The sequence below is a fragment of the Scyliorhinus torazame genome, chromosome 14 (assembly GCF_047496885.1).
Source record: "Scyliorhinus torazame isolate Kashiwa2021f chromosome 14, sScyTor2.1, whole genome shotgun sequence".
NCBI lineage: Eukaryota > Metazoa > Chordata > Chondrichthyes > Carcharhiniformes > Scyliorhinidae > Scyliorhinus > Scyliorhinus torazame.
The window spans coordinates 218,750,427-218,769,240 of record NC_092720.1 but is presented as its reverse complement, the minus strand read 5'-3'; the positions used below and the strand labels follow the sequence as shown (position 1 = coordinate 218,769,240).

The following is an 18,814-nucleotide window of genomic DNA, read 5'->3' as shown; positions in this document are numbered from 1 at the left end:
GAAGCAATTGTGCTAACCACTATGCTACCTGGTCTTTCCCCCTGTGGCTTCTCCCCCCCCCCCACCCCCTCCGATGCCCCTGGGCATCAGGGCATTGGTAGATTACTGATTGGGGTTTTGGGTGGGTACGATGTAGAGTGCTCCCTTCAGGACGATTCCTCTTTTACAGTTATTCGCCCTTTCCATCGGGGTATTCCCCCTGTGTCAGTTGTTTTATTTTGCTGTCAGCACCCTGGGCATCTTTAACATCTTCTCGGTTTGTTTGACTGAGATCGCACTGATTTGCTGCGGAATGGGCAGTTGCCATGGTCCCCGTGTCAGACTCCCTGTTTAGCGAGCCCGTCGGCTCGGATATTCCCCATCGGAGAAGTCTTGTGGTCTGAACCCCCTCTCCCCCCCCCCCCCCCCCCCAGCGCAGGGTGAAGTCTGGATCTCAGTAGGGGGGGGGCTGAGGGAAGAGGTTTCCCATCTGCTGAAACTAAACCCCTTCGTTGCCATGGTGACAGGAAATGTGTGCGGCTGTTGCAGACGTACATACTGTGTAAAAGTGTGTCTGTGGGTGGGGAGGATGGAGCTTGATGTCCCACTATGTCTGTTCCAGCAGCTAACCCAGCAGCCTGAGCACTCATCTTGGTGGGCAGTTTGAAAGCTCTCTCTCCCTGAACATTCCCTTGGTGATCTTCCATATAGATCCCACATCCAGTTTCTCCAATCCCAGTCCCCACCATCGCTGATCTGTCAATGGAAACTTTCAGTGGTTGATCCCCCACTTTTCCACCACCCCCCCTCCCTTGGATTTGGGCACAAACGGTCCCTTGGGATTGTTTGGGGCTATAATCTGGCACTGCTAGTGGTCTCCGCAGTAGTTGAGGTTTTCTGCTAAATACGTGGGGTTCTTATATTCGTCTGACCGTGATGTCCCTCCCCTGAAGCATGAGGGTCCATCTGGCCATCCGGTTCTGACTAATGGTCCCGTCTTTAATCTGACCATTGAGTAATAACTGTGGGGGGGGGTCTGCTCTGTGAGGGTAGTGAGGGGGTTAAGGCCGACGATGTGGGAGAAATACTGAACGGCCCAGAAAACCGCCAGTAGATGTCGCTCACAGATTGAGTGGATGAGCTTCTGTTCAATCCCATGTTTCCCGTGGGTGATTATCGTTCCCAGATACGAGATCCGGGACTTTGGCTTTTTTTTAGGGTTAACCTCAAGTCCCAGATGGATCAGTAAATGTAAGAGCTCCTTTAGGAGGAGGATGTGCTCTTCCCTGGTGTCTGTTTGTAAAAAGTGGTCGGCTGCGTATTAAACAAAACAAACCGGCTTTGAAAAGGTCTCGAACCCTTTTGCCAGTCGCTGGTGAAAAATTGATGGAGAGTTGTGAAAGTCCTGTGGCAACCAGATCCAGATGTACTATTGCCCTTGGAAAGGTGAAAGTGAATATGTCATGGCATCGTCTATCTAAGGGGATGGACCAGAAACATTGATGAGCAGCAGGGTGAAGGAGCGGGCACTGTGGAGGTCAACTGTTTCCTGACACACCTCATCGGTAGAGGATAGTTATTTAGGATAAATATTAAGCCCCAATTTTACCCATTTTAAATTAAGGATTTCAACACTTTCATAACCTCAGGTCATCTCAAAACATAACAGCTTCCAAAACAGCATAACACAGCATAATTCACTTTACTACACAAAAGAACCTGACACACGGAAAAGCAGTAGAGATTAAAACAAGCACTTTAACTGAACTAATGAATATATTTTTCAAGACAGTGTCTATAGCAACAGCAAGGCAACAACATGGTAACATGAAGGCTCTATTGTTATAACAGCTTAGTCAGCAAAAGACCAGTTCAAACTGGCCTTGATAACAGCACAATATTGCATTCTTTAACATACACAAGTATGCAGATACGAAACAATTAGAGCTAATGTTGCATATTAAAGATGGATGGCTTGTCGTCAAATACTTTTATGTTTGAGTCTAACCCAAACCAATTAGGATTATATTGGGGTGTAATTAGATGGCTTCAGACAGAAAGGAAACAGTATAACTGTAAAGTTTTGTTCGGCCATTTTTAGTTGGAGTTGAAGTTGAAGCTGGAGCTGGGCTGGATCATTAGCTCGATTTCTTTCTCCCTTTTTCATGAATCATCAATACTTTGATCTGAACTCTGTCTCCCTGTATTCATTTTTCATTTTCAGACTTTGACTTTTAAAGTTATTGCGAGCTGTTTGTCTGAGCAAGAAGATAATTTCCGTGATTCTTTGAAAACTTCAAATTGTCTACGAATTGCCTTTTAAATGACTTTCAAATTGTAATCAATAGAAGACAAATAAAACAATTCTTATTTGCACCTGAGAAGTTTTAACTTAAATTCCTACTGAGTTCTAGTAATGGCAAAGAGCAGCTGAAACCGAACGGTAGATCTATCAGGCACCCGGGGCTGACTTCATCATGGTCTCGATGGTCACGACAGTGGGTGCTGTAATTAGGGTCATCTTGCTTCGCTCTCTGGAATCAATGGTCAACCTCCAGGAGTCGTTGGGCTTCCGTACGGGCCAAATCGGAGAGTTATTTGTCAAGGCGACCAGGTGAAGGACCCCTTTTGCTCATAAACTATCGATAACTTTGGCCAATTGACCCCCCCCCCCCACCCCCCACCCCCCCCGGTCGTATCCAACAGGGGCCAGGATGTGGTCCAGATGCTACCGCCTGTGCCCTGTGGGCCGGGCAGGGCTGAATGAACTGTGGGGTCTGGCACATTCTGATCCATTTAGTTTCCTCGTTGTCATCCAAACCGTGTCGCTCTCTCTCTGGATTTGGATCATCAAAGAATGTGAAGGGGTCAGATGTGGGTCAAAGACGGGCAGCTTCTTGTCAATCTCGGCTAATTGTGCTGCCAAGAAGGGGGTGATGTTCGGGTCACAGCCATTCCGGTGGCAGGTTATTAATGGGGGGGGGGCAGAGAGGCCAGGGTTATTCCGGGAGGGGGCCGAGCAAATTGCTACATTTCTGCTCCAGCTTCTCTGCCGTGACTAGGGCCGCCTCTCGCTCCCAAATTGCCTTCTGTACCCCCCAATCTGCTCTTTCACATTGTGTGTGGAGCTGAGCCATTGGATCCAATTCTCCTGGATTCTCTGACCCTCTTCCTCAGCTCGGAGTTTGAGTTTTTCCAACTCCTCTTTGACACCCTCTAGCCGCTCGCTGAGCTTTCTAACTTCACCATCTTTGCCCCATGAGTATTGAAGGCTGTAGGCTGCTGCTACAGCCCTGCTCAATCTGGAGGCATGTTTGTGTCTGTCTGCCCGAGACCTTCCTACTAATACTTCCCGTGTTGTGTATGAACCGCACTGACCTCCTCAGAAGACAAGCACGGGACACAACCAACAGAGTACCCTTCATCGTTCAAGACTTTCCCGGAGCGGAGAAACTACGACATCTTCTTCGCAGCCTTCAACACGTCATCGATGAAGATGAACATCTTGCCAACGTCATCCCCACACCCCCACTACTTGCCTTCAAACAACCGCGCAACCTCAAACAAACCATTGTTTGCAGCAAACTACCCAGCCTTCAGAACAGTGACCATGACACCACACAACCCTGCCGTGGCAATCTCTGCAAGACGTGCCAGATCATCGACATGGATACCACCATTACACTTGAGAACACCACCCACCAGGTACACGGTACATACTCGTGCGACTCGGCCAACGTTGTCTACCTCATACGCTGCAGGAAAGGATGTCCCGAAGCGTGGTACATTGGTGAGACCATGCAGACGCTGCGACAACGAATGAACGGACATCGCGCGACAATCAGCAGGCAGGAATGTTCCCTTCCAGTCGGGGAACACTTCAGCAGTCAAGGGCATTCAGCCTCTGATCTCCGGGTAAGCATTCTCCAAGGCGGCCTTCAGGACGCGCGACAACGCAGAATCGTCGAGCAGAAACTTATAGCCAAGTTCCGCACACATGAGTGCGGCCTCAACCGGGACCTGGGATTCATGTCGCATTACATTCATCCCCCACCATCTGGCGTGGGCTTGCGAAATCCTACCAACTGTCCTGGCTTGAGACAATTCACACCTCTTTAACCTGGAGTTACCCCTATCTCTGGATCTGTAAATATTTAATCACCTGCTAATGCTCACATTCCAAGCATTGTCAAGCATCTTTGAATTTGTCTATATATATATTTCTGGAACAAACCTCTTCATTCACCTGAGGAAGGAGCAGTGCTCCGAGAGCGCGTGTTCGAAACAAACATGTTGGACTTTAACCTGGTGTTGTCAGACTTCTTACTGCGCTCACCCCAGTCCAACGCTGGCATCTCCACATCGTGTATGACCTTGTCAGCTTCTGGCAATGTTAGCAGGATATAAAAGTTTCTCTCTCTCTCTGTCTGTCTCTCTGTCTCTCGATGTCTCTCTCTCTGTCTGTCTGTCTCTCTCTCTCTCTGTCTGGCTCTCTCTCTGTCTTTCTCTCTCTCTATCTCTCTCTGTCTCTCTCACTCTATGTCTGTCTCTGTCTGTCTCTCGCTCTGTCTATCTCTATCTATCTCTCTGCCTTTCTCGCTGTCTCTCTCTCACTCTCTCTGTGTCGCTCTCTCTCTCTGTCTCTCTCTCTATCCCTCTCTGTCTCCCTCTCTCTGTCTCCCTCTCTCTGTCTCCCTCTCTCTGTCTCTCTCTCACTCTCTCTGTGTCTCTCTCTCTCTCTCTCTGTCTTTCTCTCTATCCCTCTCTCTCTCTCTGTCCCCCTCTCTCTGTCTCCCTCGCTCTCTCTGTCTCTCTCTCTGTCGCTCTCTCTCTCTGTCTCTGTCTCTCTCTCTCTCTCTCTCTCTGTCTCTCTCTCTCTGTCTCTGTCTCTCTCTCTCTCTGTCATTACCTCAGGCAACTCTCTAGGTTGAGTGTCTGTCAGTCTTGGGTGGAGGTTTCTTGCTCGATGGAATGGATGAGTGAGAGAGATTCAGGGTCAGCCTCCAGTATATAGACTGTCGTCTCCTCCAATCAGGGTGCAGCCCTGAATTGGTTTGGATGTGTGGGGAAGGTTGTCCTTTCCCTCCGCCCGGGTGCCGTTCTGTCCGGAGAGAGGGTTCAGATACAAATGCCTCCTTTGTCTCTGCTGAGATTCTGTTTGTCTTGTGTCCATTCGCGCTCCTTCCTTCTGCTGCTTCCAGTCAGCACCTGACTGCTGGAGTCCGGCGGGGCTGCGCTCTGTCTGCTTTTGCCAGACTGCGGATTTCAGCAGACTTTGGACAAGTCTGCTTTTAAATCCCAGCATCCTCCTCAGTTGGCCAACTTTTAGGTTACATGTCCCGGCAGCCATTTGTCTACAAGAGATTAGTTGGCAAAATTAAATGGGATTGTGGGTAATGTACTGACGTGGATCAGGAATTGCTGACAGACAGGAAACAGAGAGTGGGAATAAATGGATCTTTTCCCGAGTGGCAGGCAGTGACTAGTGAGGTACCACAGGGGTCAGTGTTTGGGCCCCAGCTGTTCACGATATATATACACAACCTGGATGAGGGAACCAAATGTAACATTTCCAAGTTTGTGGATGACACAAAACTGGGTGGAATTGTGAGTTGTGAGGAGGATGCAAGGAGGCTTCAAGGTGATTGAGACAAGTTGAGTGAGTGGACAAACACATGGCAGATGCAGGATAACGTGGCTAAATGTGAAGTTATTCACTGCGGTGTGAAAAACAGAAAGGAAGAGGATTATTTAAATGGTGATGTATTGGGAAGTGTGGATGTACAAAGGGATCTGGGTCCTTGTACACCAGCCAATCAAAGTGGAGAGGCAGCTGCAGCAAGCAATTAGGAAGGTGAATGGTTTGTTGGCCTTCATTGTGTGAGGATTGGAGTTCAGAAGTAGGGATGTGTCACTGCAGTTATACAGGGCCTTGGTGAGACCACACCTGGAGTATTGTGAGCAGTTTTGGTCTCCCTGCCTGAGAAAGGATTTACTTGTCACAGAGGGAGTGCAGCGGAGATTCACTCGGCTAATACTGGGGTTGGGGGGACAGTGCAATGAGGAGAGAATGATTCGACTGGGCCTGTGTTCACTCGGGTTTAGAAAGACGAGAGGAGTTCTGTGTGTTTGTGTGGGCCTCAACCCCAACAACCCAAAGATATGCAGTGCAGGTGGATTGGTCACGATAAATTGCCCTTTAATTGGGGAAAACTAAATTTAGAGTACCCAATTCATGTTTCCCAATTAAGGGGCAAGTTAACGAGGCCAATCCGCCTAACCTGTACATCTTTGGGTTGTGGGGGTGAGACCCACGCAGACACAGGGAGAATGTGCAAACTCCACATGGACAGTGACCCAGAGCCGGGATCGAACCTGGGACCTCGGCGCCGTGAGGCAGCAGTGCTAACCACTGCATGTCTGTGCTGCCCTGGGGAAAACATTTTGTGAAACTAAATGTGTGCTGCAAGGGCAAAACTGACCAAGTATTGTAGATATGTCCCGCAAGACATACTTGTTAGGTGAATCGGATATTCTGAATTCGCCCTCCAAGTACCCAAGTTAGTGGAGAAGATTGTAGTTTAGTCGGGCAGTATGGTCGGCACGGGCTTGGAGGGCCGAAGGGCCTGTTCCTGTGCTGTACATTTCTTTCTTCTTTGTTCTTTGTTCTTTGTACCCGAACAGGCGCCGGAATGTGGAGACCAGCGGCTTTTCACAGTAACTTCATTGCAGTATTAATGTAAGTCCACTTGTGATAATAAAGATTATTGTTAACAGAATTATTATTCTAAGATTTGATTGAAATGTATAAAATTCTAACAGGGCTGGACAGACTAGATTCAGGGCAGATGTTTTCCCTGGTTGGGGAATCTCGAACCAGGGGACACAGTCTCAGGATACGGGGTAGACCATTCAGGACCGAAATTAGGAAATATTTCTTCATTCAAAGGGTTGTGAACCTGTGGAATTCCCGACCACAGGAATTGACCACAAATCCCTGAAATATTCCCTGGCTCTACATTCCTGACTTATCTCCGGAGCATCTTGACAACAAGGACTCCAACGCCAGACTCCTATTCGTTGACTACAGCTCCGCCTTCAACACCATAATCCCAGCCAAGCTTGTATCTAAACTCCAAAACCTAGGACTTGGCTCCTCCCTTTGTAACTGGATCCTCAACGTCCTGACCCATAGACCACAATCAGTGAGGATAAACAACAACACCTGCTCCATGGTAGTCCTCAATACCGGGGCCCCACAAAGTTGCGTACTTAGCACCCTACTCTACTCCCTCTGCACACACGACTGGGGCAAAATTTGGCTTCAACTCCATCCCCAGGTTTGCTGATGACACGACCGCAGTGGGTCAGATTTCAAACAACGATGAGTCAGAATACAGGAAAGTGGGCAGCATAATCAAAGACCCCTCCCACCCAGGTTATTCTCTCTTCTTCCATCAGGCAGAAGAAACAAAAGTCTGAGATCACGGACGAGCAGATTCAAAATCAGCTTCTTCCCCGCTGTTACCAGACTCCTGAATGACTCACCTATGGACTGAACAGATCTCTCCACACATCTTCTCTACTCAGTAGTACTACACTTTGTATGCTTCACCCAATGTCTCTGTGTATGTATTTACATTGTGTATCTATCGTATGTTTTTCATGTATATAACGATCTGTCTGGACAGTGCGCTGAACAATAGGTTTCACTGGACCTCAGTACACGTGACAATAAATCCAAATATTGAAGAAAGAGACAGATACTTTTTACATTTCAATGGCATCAAGGGGTTTGGGGAGAAAGCGGGAATGTGGCATTGAGATAGAGGATCAGACACAATCATATTGAATGGTGGAGCAGGCTCGAAGGGCCGAATGGCCTACTCCTTTTTTATATGTTTCTGTGTTTATGTGTGGGGTTTGGGGGGGGGGCGGGGTCCCTGTGCTTGTGGGGGGTCGGGTTGCCCCTGTGTTTGTGGGGGAGGGGGTTCCCCGTATCCGTGAGGGGTGGGGCTGTATTATTTTAACACAGATCAGGGCGCCCCGATCTCGGTGGAGCCGGCGTTGCCGGATCTATCAGGCCCCGCCCTGCCAGCGTGAAGGTGAAAACCACGGCCATAGATTTTCTGAGCTCAGAGTGCCAGAGAATCTGGAGGGAAAACTCAGCTGTGCAGCTGGAGAGCTACACACCGGCTTTCTCTCTCTAACCAGCTCTCTGTGCACAGAGAGCAAAATCCCACCCAATGCGTCAAAGAGCAGCACGGAGTTAATTCCTTATAGATTGTGAAAAAGGGTCAGGAATGACCAGGATGCTGAAGAGAACGGAGATTCTCGTCATTCACAAAAAGTCCCATCTGGTCAGTGTGTGAAATAGTCCCTCCGAATCAAACTGCCTCTGCCCGGCTTCACACACTGATCCCTGTTTGGGCAGAGATGTGAAAGTGAGTGTCTGTCTCCTCAAAACCAGACCGTTCCCGATTGGCAGCTTTGATTGGCAGCCTGCCCTGGGGAAGGAAAACTCTGATTTGAAACCCCAGCCATGGGTCAAATAGTAAAGTCTTCATTGGCTGACAGTGCGGAAGGAGACAGACAAGACCAATGGTCTGGATGTAGAAAGAGCTGCTGAGGCCCTCCAGCTTGTTCAGTATCGAGGAAAAGGACAAGTGTAAAGTTAAAAACTGCAGCCTTTCAGCTGCTACACTGTGACACACATTACACCAGTGCAGCAATAGCTGCCTCAGAGCAGAGAGCGGCTCTGTACAAACCTCACCCACTTCAATATACTCCCTGTGCAGCTTGTTCAACAAATCAACTCAACCAACACCCCCAGCATCAGTATGAAAAGCCCTGAGGGCTGGGGGAGGAGTCAGCCAGCACCAGAGACATTTCAGACTCGCTTTTAATTCAAATATTATTCTTGGAAAAAATTCAGACAACCTTGTAATTCTCCAAAGCTGATTTTTATCAAAAAATCTTCATTTTCACAGTGATATAAGTTTCAGTAAAAATTCATAACAAATAAATACCAAACATCTAACTTGAGTTGGACTCAGGCTGGGTTTACGTAAAGGGTCAGGTCAGGAGGAGCTGGACAATATGTTTCAGTTTGTGTTTCCCACAAAGTAAAACACAACTTGACCATCCGTGCCTGGGGCTGCTTTGAGACAGAAGTATATGAAGGAGAGCAGCAGGCTGCCAGTCACTCACAGGACACAATCCCCACCTCCTCCCATCCTCTCTCCACCCACCCCCACCACCAACAGACCTTCACTCCCATCGCCTGGGTTCAATTATTCCCTGTCGTTCACTCTAACCCTGTTTACTCCTGATTCTGCTCCGGGTTTTGTCTCCAGCTCTCAAAGTGGGCAGGACCGAGAGCAGCAAATAACAATAATTCCTTGATGTGGAGATGCCGGCGTTGGACTGGGGTGGGCACAGTAAGAAGTCTGACACCAGGTTAAAGTCCAACAGGTTTGTTTCGAATTGCTAGCTGTCGCCTTCCTCAGGTGAATTCCTTGAGTATTGCAGTGAACGTCATGAGGGAATTACTGAACTGAATATGTTCAGTAGCGGAGCAGGAACATTGAAACTGAAAATGGTTTGAATCAGGAAGTGCTGAGTGTGAACATGGCTTCCAGACAGCAGGAGGAGAGTTGGACCGAGGAGACAATTTGTCCCATTTGTCTTGATTTCTTCACTGATCCGGTTTCACTGGAGTGTGGACACAACTTCTGCCGCTCCTGTATCACCCAGTGTTGGGAAAAGGAGAGAAACTCCTGCCCGGAATGTAGACAGGAGTTTCCAGAAAGAATCCTCAGGGCCAATCGGATCTTAGCGAATCTGGCTGAGAAAGCTCGAAAATTAAAGCTGAATGGAAAAGAGAAGGAAAGTAAACTTCACTGTGAGGAACATCAGGAAGAACTGAAGCTGTTTTGTGAAACTGACAAGAAATTGACCTGTGTGAATTGTGTCGATTCGCAGGAACACAGAGAACACCGCTTCATCCCGATTCAGAAAGCTGTTGAAATCTACAAGGTAAAAGGGAACAGATTTGATCCCCTGATTATCTGATCACATTTTCAGGGTCTAACACTTTTATTTTCTGATTTTCCCTCCCAATCCCAGGATGGGGTGAAATCTTCCTTCGATTCTCTCACAGAGAAGAAATCGACGGTTCTAGAAATGGAGCAGCAGCAGAAACAGAAGATTTCCCAAATTAGGGTAAAGTCTCCCTAGTGCTGAGCTTCCAAATTTAATCCATTATTTTGTTGTTTATATCACAGAAACATAGTATTTTAAATGTTTCTTCTTATAGAAACAGTCGATCAGTCTGCAGAGCCACATCACATCCGAGTTTACTAAAATGCACCAGATTCTCACTGAGAAAGAGCAGCGTTTCATCCGAGATCTCAGGGAAGAAGAGCAAAAAATTCTAAAAACGATGGAGGAAAATCTTTGTGAAATTCAGGAGAATTTAAATTCTATTCAGGAGAAACTCTCAAAGTTGGAAAACCAGTTGGAACAAAAAGACGGAGTGAGATTTCTGAAGGTGAGGGATTATATTTCAGTTTAGTTCAGTGAAAGTTCACAGTCACAACATGATCCACACGAGCCTCCTCCCATCCTACTTCATTTCCCTGTCAATCTATCCTTCTGTTCCTTTCTCCATCATCTGTATCCAGCTTCTCCTTAAATGTAGCCCTGGCTTTCCCTGGCTGGGTGGAATTTAATGCTGTTCCCCCCCAGGGTACATTTAGTCAGGGTGTGGGGTGAGTGGAAGGGGACATGGGGAATGACACTGTGGAGTTCCTGTTGTCTTTCCATCTCCACACAGATTAAGTCCGTGGTGGTAAGTCTTGTGGGACAGCCTTCCTGTAACCAATTCAGCCCCTTAACAGGGCAATGAATGTTCTCATCACGCTGTCACTGGTATTCCCTCAGCAATGAGCAGGGGTCTCACAATACGGGAAGCCTGAAAATCAAACCCTGTTGGGGTTACTGGTGGGATTCTGGGAGGGGGTGAGGGAGAGGTGGTGGGATTGAGGATGTAGTGGGAATGCCGTTGTCCAGTTGCACTGTGTACCTGATTGAGGGACTGTAAGAGGTTCATGCTCCCGTTTCCACTGACTGATGGTTCTCGACTCGAGGATTTCGTAAAGAACAAAATTACACAGACACGAGGATTGGCTCAACCACAAACTTGTTGTTTAGTAAAAACACTCCCAACACCCGAATACAAAGAGCTGTAAACTAGTGTAAATAACATCACACAGCATTTAATTGGTTTTCCAATTGAAATCCCTCCACAATTTAACCTCGGCTTCCACATAAACACACAAATCACCACAACTTATTAAAAAGCCTCTCCTGAAAATCCACAGACAAAACCCCACATTTCAGCCCAAACGTTCCTCAATTCAAACCCAAATCCCCCCAGGATTTGGATGTTACACTGAAGTTATTTTAAAACCTCAGCCCCAATCCCCCTCGGATTTGGCTGATAAATTACAATTCCCCACCCGGCTGCTCCTTCTGGTGTGAATTGTAGGCCCGGGAGCCAGGTTGACCGTTCTTGACCCTCCTTCTTGACTGCAGTGCCAGACCCTTGGATCTTGTCCTTTTAATGATGATTCTTATCGGAATATCACAAACACATTTCCTGAAGCCATCCTGCTGGAGGGTCAGTGCTCAGCACCTTTCAATCTCTTTACACAGTCATTTTCAATCCCAGGGTCGGGGCGTTCCCGATCGCGGGAATTGGGATCCTCATAAAATCCAACCCATGGGGTTTAAACTGAATTGGAAAAGCAGCAGTTAATGATGTTGGAATCAGGTTTAAACTGGTTTCACAGACTCATTAATGGGACTAATTAACTTCCTGCCGCTAGTCCGGTGCATTGACCCCTTCCCGACTCTGACTTAATCCCGGGAGGTTTTTGTGCCATCCACAGACTGACCCGTGACCTCTGGTGTGATAAGGCTATAAGACCATAAGACATAGGAGCAGAATTAGGCCACTGGGCCCATCAAGTCTGCTCCGCCATTCAATCATGATGATATTTTCTCATCCCCATTCTCCTGCCTTCTCCCATAACCCCTGATCCCCTTATTAATCAAGAACCTATCTATCTCTGCCATCAAGACACTCAACGATTTGACCCCCACAATCTTCTGCGGCAAAGAGTTCCACAGATTCACCACCCTCTGGCTGAAGAAATTCCTCCTCATCTCTGCTTTAAAGGATCGTCCCTTTAGTCTGAGATGGTGTCCTCTGGTTCTAGTTTTCCCTACAAGTGGAAACATCCTCTCCACGTCCACTCAATCCAGGTCTCGCAGTATCCTATAAATTTCAATAAGATCCCCCCTTATCCTTCTAAACTCCAACAAGTACATACCCAGAGTCCTCAACCGTTCCTCATACGACAAGTCCTTCATTTCAGGGATCATTCTTGTGAACCTCCTCTGGACCCTTTCCAAGGCCAGCACATCCTCCCGTAGATATGGGGCCCAAAACTGCTCACAATACTCCAAATGGGGTCTGACCAGAGCTTTTTCCAGCCTCAGAAGTACATCCCTGGTCTTGTTTTCTAGCCCTCTTGATATGAATGCTAACATTGCATTTGCCTTCTGTCATGTGAGAGTACCTTTAAGAAATGGGTATTTAAGAACTGTACCTTTCAGAAATGGAGCTGCTCATGTTACTGGAGTGATGTCAGAGTGTGGGTGGAACTGAGCTCTACTTCTGCTTTTTAGTTTCAGTTTGAGAAAAAGCTTGGGTGTGTCTGTGTTTTTCAGTGAGCTACATCTGGAGTTAAAACAAAGGGCTGCACTGTTGATCTCTGCCATCCAAAGACTATCTATGGAGCATTTGGTGAATTCAGAAGAATTATAAATGTTTTCAGTAGTGACTGGAAACTCTGATGTGCTTATGTTTAAAGGTTTATTAAGTCTTTTGGGTGTAAAAGGACAGCATACAGATTCCTTAGTGTTGCATTATTTGGCGATTATCTTTGAATTAATGGTTGCTAAGATATTCACTGTTTGTTTTCAAAAAGGTTAACTTGAGTTCATAGAATAAATATTGTTTTGCTTTAAAAAATACTTGTCCATTTTCTGAAGTACCACACTTGTCGTGTGGGCCCTGTGCTCCCCATACCACAATCTATTAAAAGTTGTGGGTCAGGTTAACTCCATAATACACTTTGGGATTCTCTAAACCCTGACCCATAACACTTCTTAACTGCTGACGGAACCTGCATGTTAACCTGAAGAGAATCGTGAACAAGGACTCCCAAGTCTCTCTGAGCTTCTGATTTCCTCAGCATTTCCACATTCAGAAAATAGTCTATGCCTAAATTCCTCCTTCCAAAGTGCATCACCTCACACTTTTCCACATTGTATTTCATTTGCCACTTCATTGCCCACTCTCCTCGCTTGTCCAAGTCCTTCTGCCGCCCTCTTGCTTCCTCAATACTACCTGTCCCTCTACAGATCTTGGTATCATCTGCAAACTTAGCAACAGTGCCTTCAGTTCCTTCTCCCAGATCATTAATGTATATTGTTAAAAGTTGTGGTCCCAGCACCGACCCCTGAGACACACCACTAGTCACCGGCTGCCATCCTGAAAAAGACCCCTTTATCTCCACTCTCTGCCTTCTGCCAGTCAGCCAATCCTCTATCCATGCCAGGATCCTATCCTTAACACCATGGGCTCTTAACTTATTTAACAGTCTCCTGTGCGGCACCTTGTTAAAGGCCTTCTGGAAATCTAAATAAATCACGTCCACTGGTTCTCCTTTGTCTAACTTCCTTGTTACCTCCTCAAAGAACTCTAACAGGTTTGTCAGACATGACCTCCCTTTGACAAAGCCGTGCTGACTCAGTCCTATTTTACCATGCACTTCCAAGCACTCTACGATCTTATCTTTAATAACAGTCTCTAAAATCTTACCAATGACCAAAGTCAGGCTAACCGGCTTATAATTTCCTGTCTTCTGCCTCCCTCCCTTCTTAAACAGGGGTGTTACATGAGCCACTTTCCAATCCTCTGGGACCCTTCCTGCCTCCAGTGATTCCTGAAAGATCACCACCGATGTCTCCACAATTTCCTCAGCTATCTGTTTTCGGCCTCTGGGGTGTAGTCCATCCAGTCCAGGTGACTTATCCACCTTCAGACTTTTCCGTTTCCCAGAACCTTCTCTTTAGTGATGGCCACTGCAATCACCTCTGCCCCCTAATTCTCCTGGAGCTCTGGCATCCCACTGGTTTCTTCCACCGTGAAGGTGATGCAAAGTAACTATTCAGTTCATCATCGATTTCTTTGTTTCCTATTATTACTCCTCCAGCCACGTTTTCCAGTGATCAAATGGAGTCCGAGGAGATAGGAGAGGTGCTAAATGAATATTTTTCGTCAGTATTCACACAGGAAAAAGACAATGTTGTCGAGGAGATTACGGAGATTCAGGCTACTAGACTAGAAGGGCTTGAGGTTCATAAGGAGGAGGTGTTAGCAATTCTGGAAAGTGTGAAAATAGATAAGTCACCTGGGCCGGATGGGATTTATCCTAGGATTCTCTGGGAAGCTAGGGAGGAGATTGCTGAGCCTTTGGCTTTGATCTTTAAGTCTACAGGAATAGTGCCAGAAGTCTGGAGGATTGCAAATGTTGTCCCCTTGTTCAAGAAGGGGAGTAGAGACAACCCAGGTAACTATAGACCAGTGAGCCTTACTTCTGTTGTGGGCAAAATCTTGGAAAGGTTTATAAGAGATAGGATGTATGATCATCTGGAAAGGAATAATTTGATTAGAGATAGTCAACACGGTTTTGTGAAGGGTAGGTCGTGCCTCACAAACCTTATTGAGTTCTTTGAGAAGGTGACCAAACAGGTGGATGAGGGTAAAGCAGTTGATGTGGTGTATATGGATTTCAGTAAAGCGTTTGATAAGGTTCCCCATGGTAGGCTACTACAGAAAATATGGAGGCATGGGATTCAGGGTGATTTAGCAGTTTGGATCAGAAATTGGCTAGCTGGAAGAAGACAAAGGGTGGTGGTTGATGGGAAATGTTCAGACTGGAGTCCAGTTACTAGTGGTGTACCACAAGGATCTGTTTTGGGGCCACTGCGGTTTGTCATTTTTATAAATGACCTGGAGGAGGGCGTAGAAGGATGGGTGAGTAAATTTGCAGATGACACTAAAGTCGGTGGAGTTGTGGACAGTGCGGAAGGATGTTACAAGTTACAGAGGGACATGGATAAGCTGCAGCGCGGGGCTGAGAGGTGGCGATTGGAGTTTAATGCAGAAAAGTGTGAGGTGATTCATTTTGGAAGGAATAACAGGAAGAAAGAGTACTGGGCTAATGGTAAGATTCTTGGCAGTGTGGATGAGCAGAGAGATCTCGGTGTCCATGTGCATAGATCCCTGAAAGTTGCCACCCAGGTTGAGAGGGTTGTTAAGAAGGCGTACGGTGTGTTAGCTTCTATTGGTAGAGGGATTGGGTTTTGGAGCCATGACATCATGTTGCAGCTGTACAAAACTCTGGTGCAGCCACAGTTGGAGTATTGCATGCAATTCTGGTCGCCGCATTATAGGAAGGATGTGGAAGCATTGGAAAGGGTGCAGAGGAGATTTACCAGAATGTTGCCTGGGATGGAGGGAAGATCTTATGAGGAAAGGCTGAGGGACTTGAGGCTGTTTTCATTAGAGAGAAGAAGGTTAAGAGGTGACTTAATTGAGGCATACAAGATGATCAGAGGATTGGATAGGGTGGACAGTGAGAGCCTTTTTCCTCGGATGGTGATGTCGAGCACGAGGGGACATAGCTTTAAATTGAGGGGAGATAGATATAAGATAGATGTCAGAGGTAGGGTCTTTACTCAGAGAGTAGCAAGGGCGTGGAATGCCCTGCCTGCAACAGTAGTGGACTCGCCAACACTAAGGGCATTCAAATGGTCATTGGATAGACATATGGACGATGAGGGAATAGTGTAGATGGGCTTTAGAGTGGTTTCACAGGTCAGCGCAACATCGAGGGCCGAAGGGCCTGTACTGCGCTGTAATGTTCTATGTTCTATTTGTGCCTCTCTCTTACCTTTTATATATTGAAAAACACTCTCCCTATCTTCTTTTATATTACTAGCTAACTTGCACTCATATTTCATCTTCTCCCCCTTATTGCTTTTTTAGTTGTCCTCTGCTCATATTTAAAGAATTCCCAATCCTCTGGTTTCCCACTAATCCTTGCCACTTTGTATGCTTTTTCTTTTGCTTTTATGCTGTCCTTGACATCCCTCATCAACCATAGGTACCTTGTCCTCCCATTAGCATGTTTCCTCCTCGAGATGAATTTCTGTTGTGCCTCCCGAATAACCCCCAGACAAACCCTCTCATTGCTGTTCCACTGTCTTCCCTGCGAGTCTCCTTTTCCAATCAACTCTGGCCAGATCCTCTCTCATGTCTTTGTAGTTACCCTTATTTAATTGTAATACCGTTACATCTGATTCCAGCTTCTCCCTCTCAAACTGTAGGGTACATTCTATCACATTGTGGTCACTCCCTAAGGGTTCCTTCACCTTAAGATCCCTAATCAATCATTACACATCACCAAATCCAGAATTGCCTGTTACCTAGTGGGCTGTACCAGAAGCTGCTCCCAAAAAATCAATCTCGAAAACATTCCACAAATTATTTTTCTTGGGATCCACTTCCAACCTGATTTTCCCAGTTCACGTGATTCCCTATGTCCGGACACCATGCTCGCTGCTGTGACAGACTGGAGTAAATTCCACCCCGTCTGATAGTGAGTTCCACATTCTTATCACTCTCCTGGGAATGAAGTCTCTCCTGAACTCCCAATTGGATTTCTGGTGATATGCATCACTGTAAATACACAAGACGTTAATGTAAATACACTATGACTAAGTGAACACTAGAGGGAGCACCAGAGACATCATGACATGCAGTCATACAGCTAATCAACACAGAGAATAAGACATGACCAATCGGCAGTCAAGGCACCGAGAGGTGACACTAACATAAGGGGGTATATATAAGGACAGGGTACACATGCTCTTTCTCTTTCCACAGGCGACACTTGGAGAGTAGGACAGGGGTAGATCAGGAACATCACACCCACCACATGGCTTAGAGCATACTGGTTAGTTAGACTGAGTTACTATAGCAGGATTAGCAGGAGAGTTGAACTCATAGAGAACTGTTCTAATGGTTCAATAAATCACATTGAACTTACTTCAAAGTCTGGAGTATCTTTTAGTCAAAGCTGCATCGAATTGCAGCCTATGTTATCCCAGAGTACATAACACAATATGGTACCAGCAGTGCCTGTTGAATCTATATAGTTCAACTCAGCAAGATCTGTGACTACCAGCAACAGCACCCAGGCAAAATGATCGCGATTCCGGTTCCTCAGCAGCTCAGGTACCACGGCAATCTGAGTGCCAACTGGCGTGCATTCAAGAGGAGATTTGAGATTTACCTGGTAGCATCTGACCTAGATGGCGTGGCGGATGCAGAGAAGACAGCTCTTCTACTCACCATTGCGGGTGAAAGTGCAACAGAATTCTTCAACTTCAAGTACTCCAAAGGGGAGGACAAGAGTGACTTCCGGAATGTCCTGGACAAGTTTGAACACTACTGCGAGGTGCACACAACAGAAATCGGTAAACCTGGCGCCAATACTCACCACGAGGCAAAGGTAGGCCTGCAACAGAAGCAAATGGCAATGTTAATTGGCAGCCATCTTGCGCAAGGAGCCGCACATGCACAGTTCCCCGGAAGCCACGAATCGGCAAAACAGTGATCTGCGCATGCACGAGAAGCCGCGCATGCGCAGTTGCGAAAAGGGCGCACAGTAAAGAAAAAGTGATCTGCGCATGCGCAATCCATTCCTACTCTCTACATCACAAGCGTCATGACCGTCAGACGCCCCAGACCACGCCCACTTAAAGGGGAAATGTCCGAAAATTTTAAAGCCAGAAAACACAATTCTTTCACCTGGAACGACAGCACAATGCCTGAACTTTGACCAGTAGCTGAAAGTAACCTTTCCAGAACCCTGCAACAACAGCTAGCACCGCCCTGAGAGATTATTTAGTCTTTGAAGACTACGACTCAGATGATGATTTCATCATTGGACGTGGAGACCTCAGTACCAAATCCGAACTGCAACGAGATGAGTTGTACATTGAAGAATCCAACACATTCATGGATGAGTTCATCGGATTTGAGGATCCTCAGCCCAGCATAGAGGACATCCCGACCCACGTGTACAGGATTCTGCTGCGGCCTGACGCCAAGAGACAGTGAGCGGTACAAGCCCACAGAGAGGGGCCTGACGCCACACCAGTGGTCCACGCACCACCAGTGCTCCATGCACCACAAAGCGTCCCCGACTCCACACAGAGAATGGTCCACGAACCACGAAGAGTCCCCGACTCCGCACAGAAAGCGGTGACAGACACCACAGCGAACCACTGCACATCTCCACACAGAGAACACAGAAAGACTCCACAGCGAGACCACTGCACAACTCCGTTGAGAGCGCACAGATCGACTCCACAGCGAGACCACTGCACGACTCCGTTGAGAGCGCACAGATCGACTCCACAGCGAGACCACTGCACGACTCCGTTGAGAGCGCACAGATCAACTCCACAGCGAGACCACAGCACGGCTCCGCACAGGAAACGATGCCAGACTCCACAGAGAGAGTGATACAAGCCTCCACAGCGAGCTCGTTGACAGACCCCACAATGAAAGCAATGCAAGACTCCAGAGCACAGTCCTTGCATGAACAAGACCATGAAGTTCTAGCAA

The 18,814-nt window shown here is 47.1% G+C and overlaps 1 protein-coding gene across 1 annotated transcript in view; it reads left to right on the top strand.

Annotated features, from left to right (window-relative positions):
* LOC140389167 (uncharacterized) overlaps positions 1-18,814 on the top strand; it is a 188,978-nt gene that overhangs the window by 160,227 nt on the left and 9,937 nt on the right. The window contains exons 11-13 of the mRNA XM_072473328.1: positions 9,553-10,017; positions 10,108-10,203; positions 10,298-10,531. Of these exons, the coding sequence (XP_072329429.1) occupies positions 9,553-10,017; positions 10,108-10,203; positions 10,298-10,531 (795 nt within the window). The remainder of the gene's footprint in view (positions 1-9,552; positions 10,018-10,107; positions 10,204-10,297; positions 10,532-18,814) is intronic.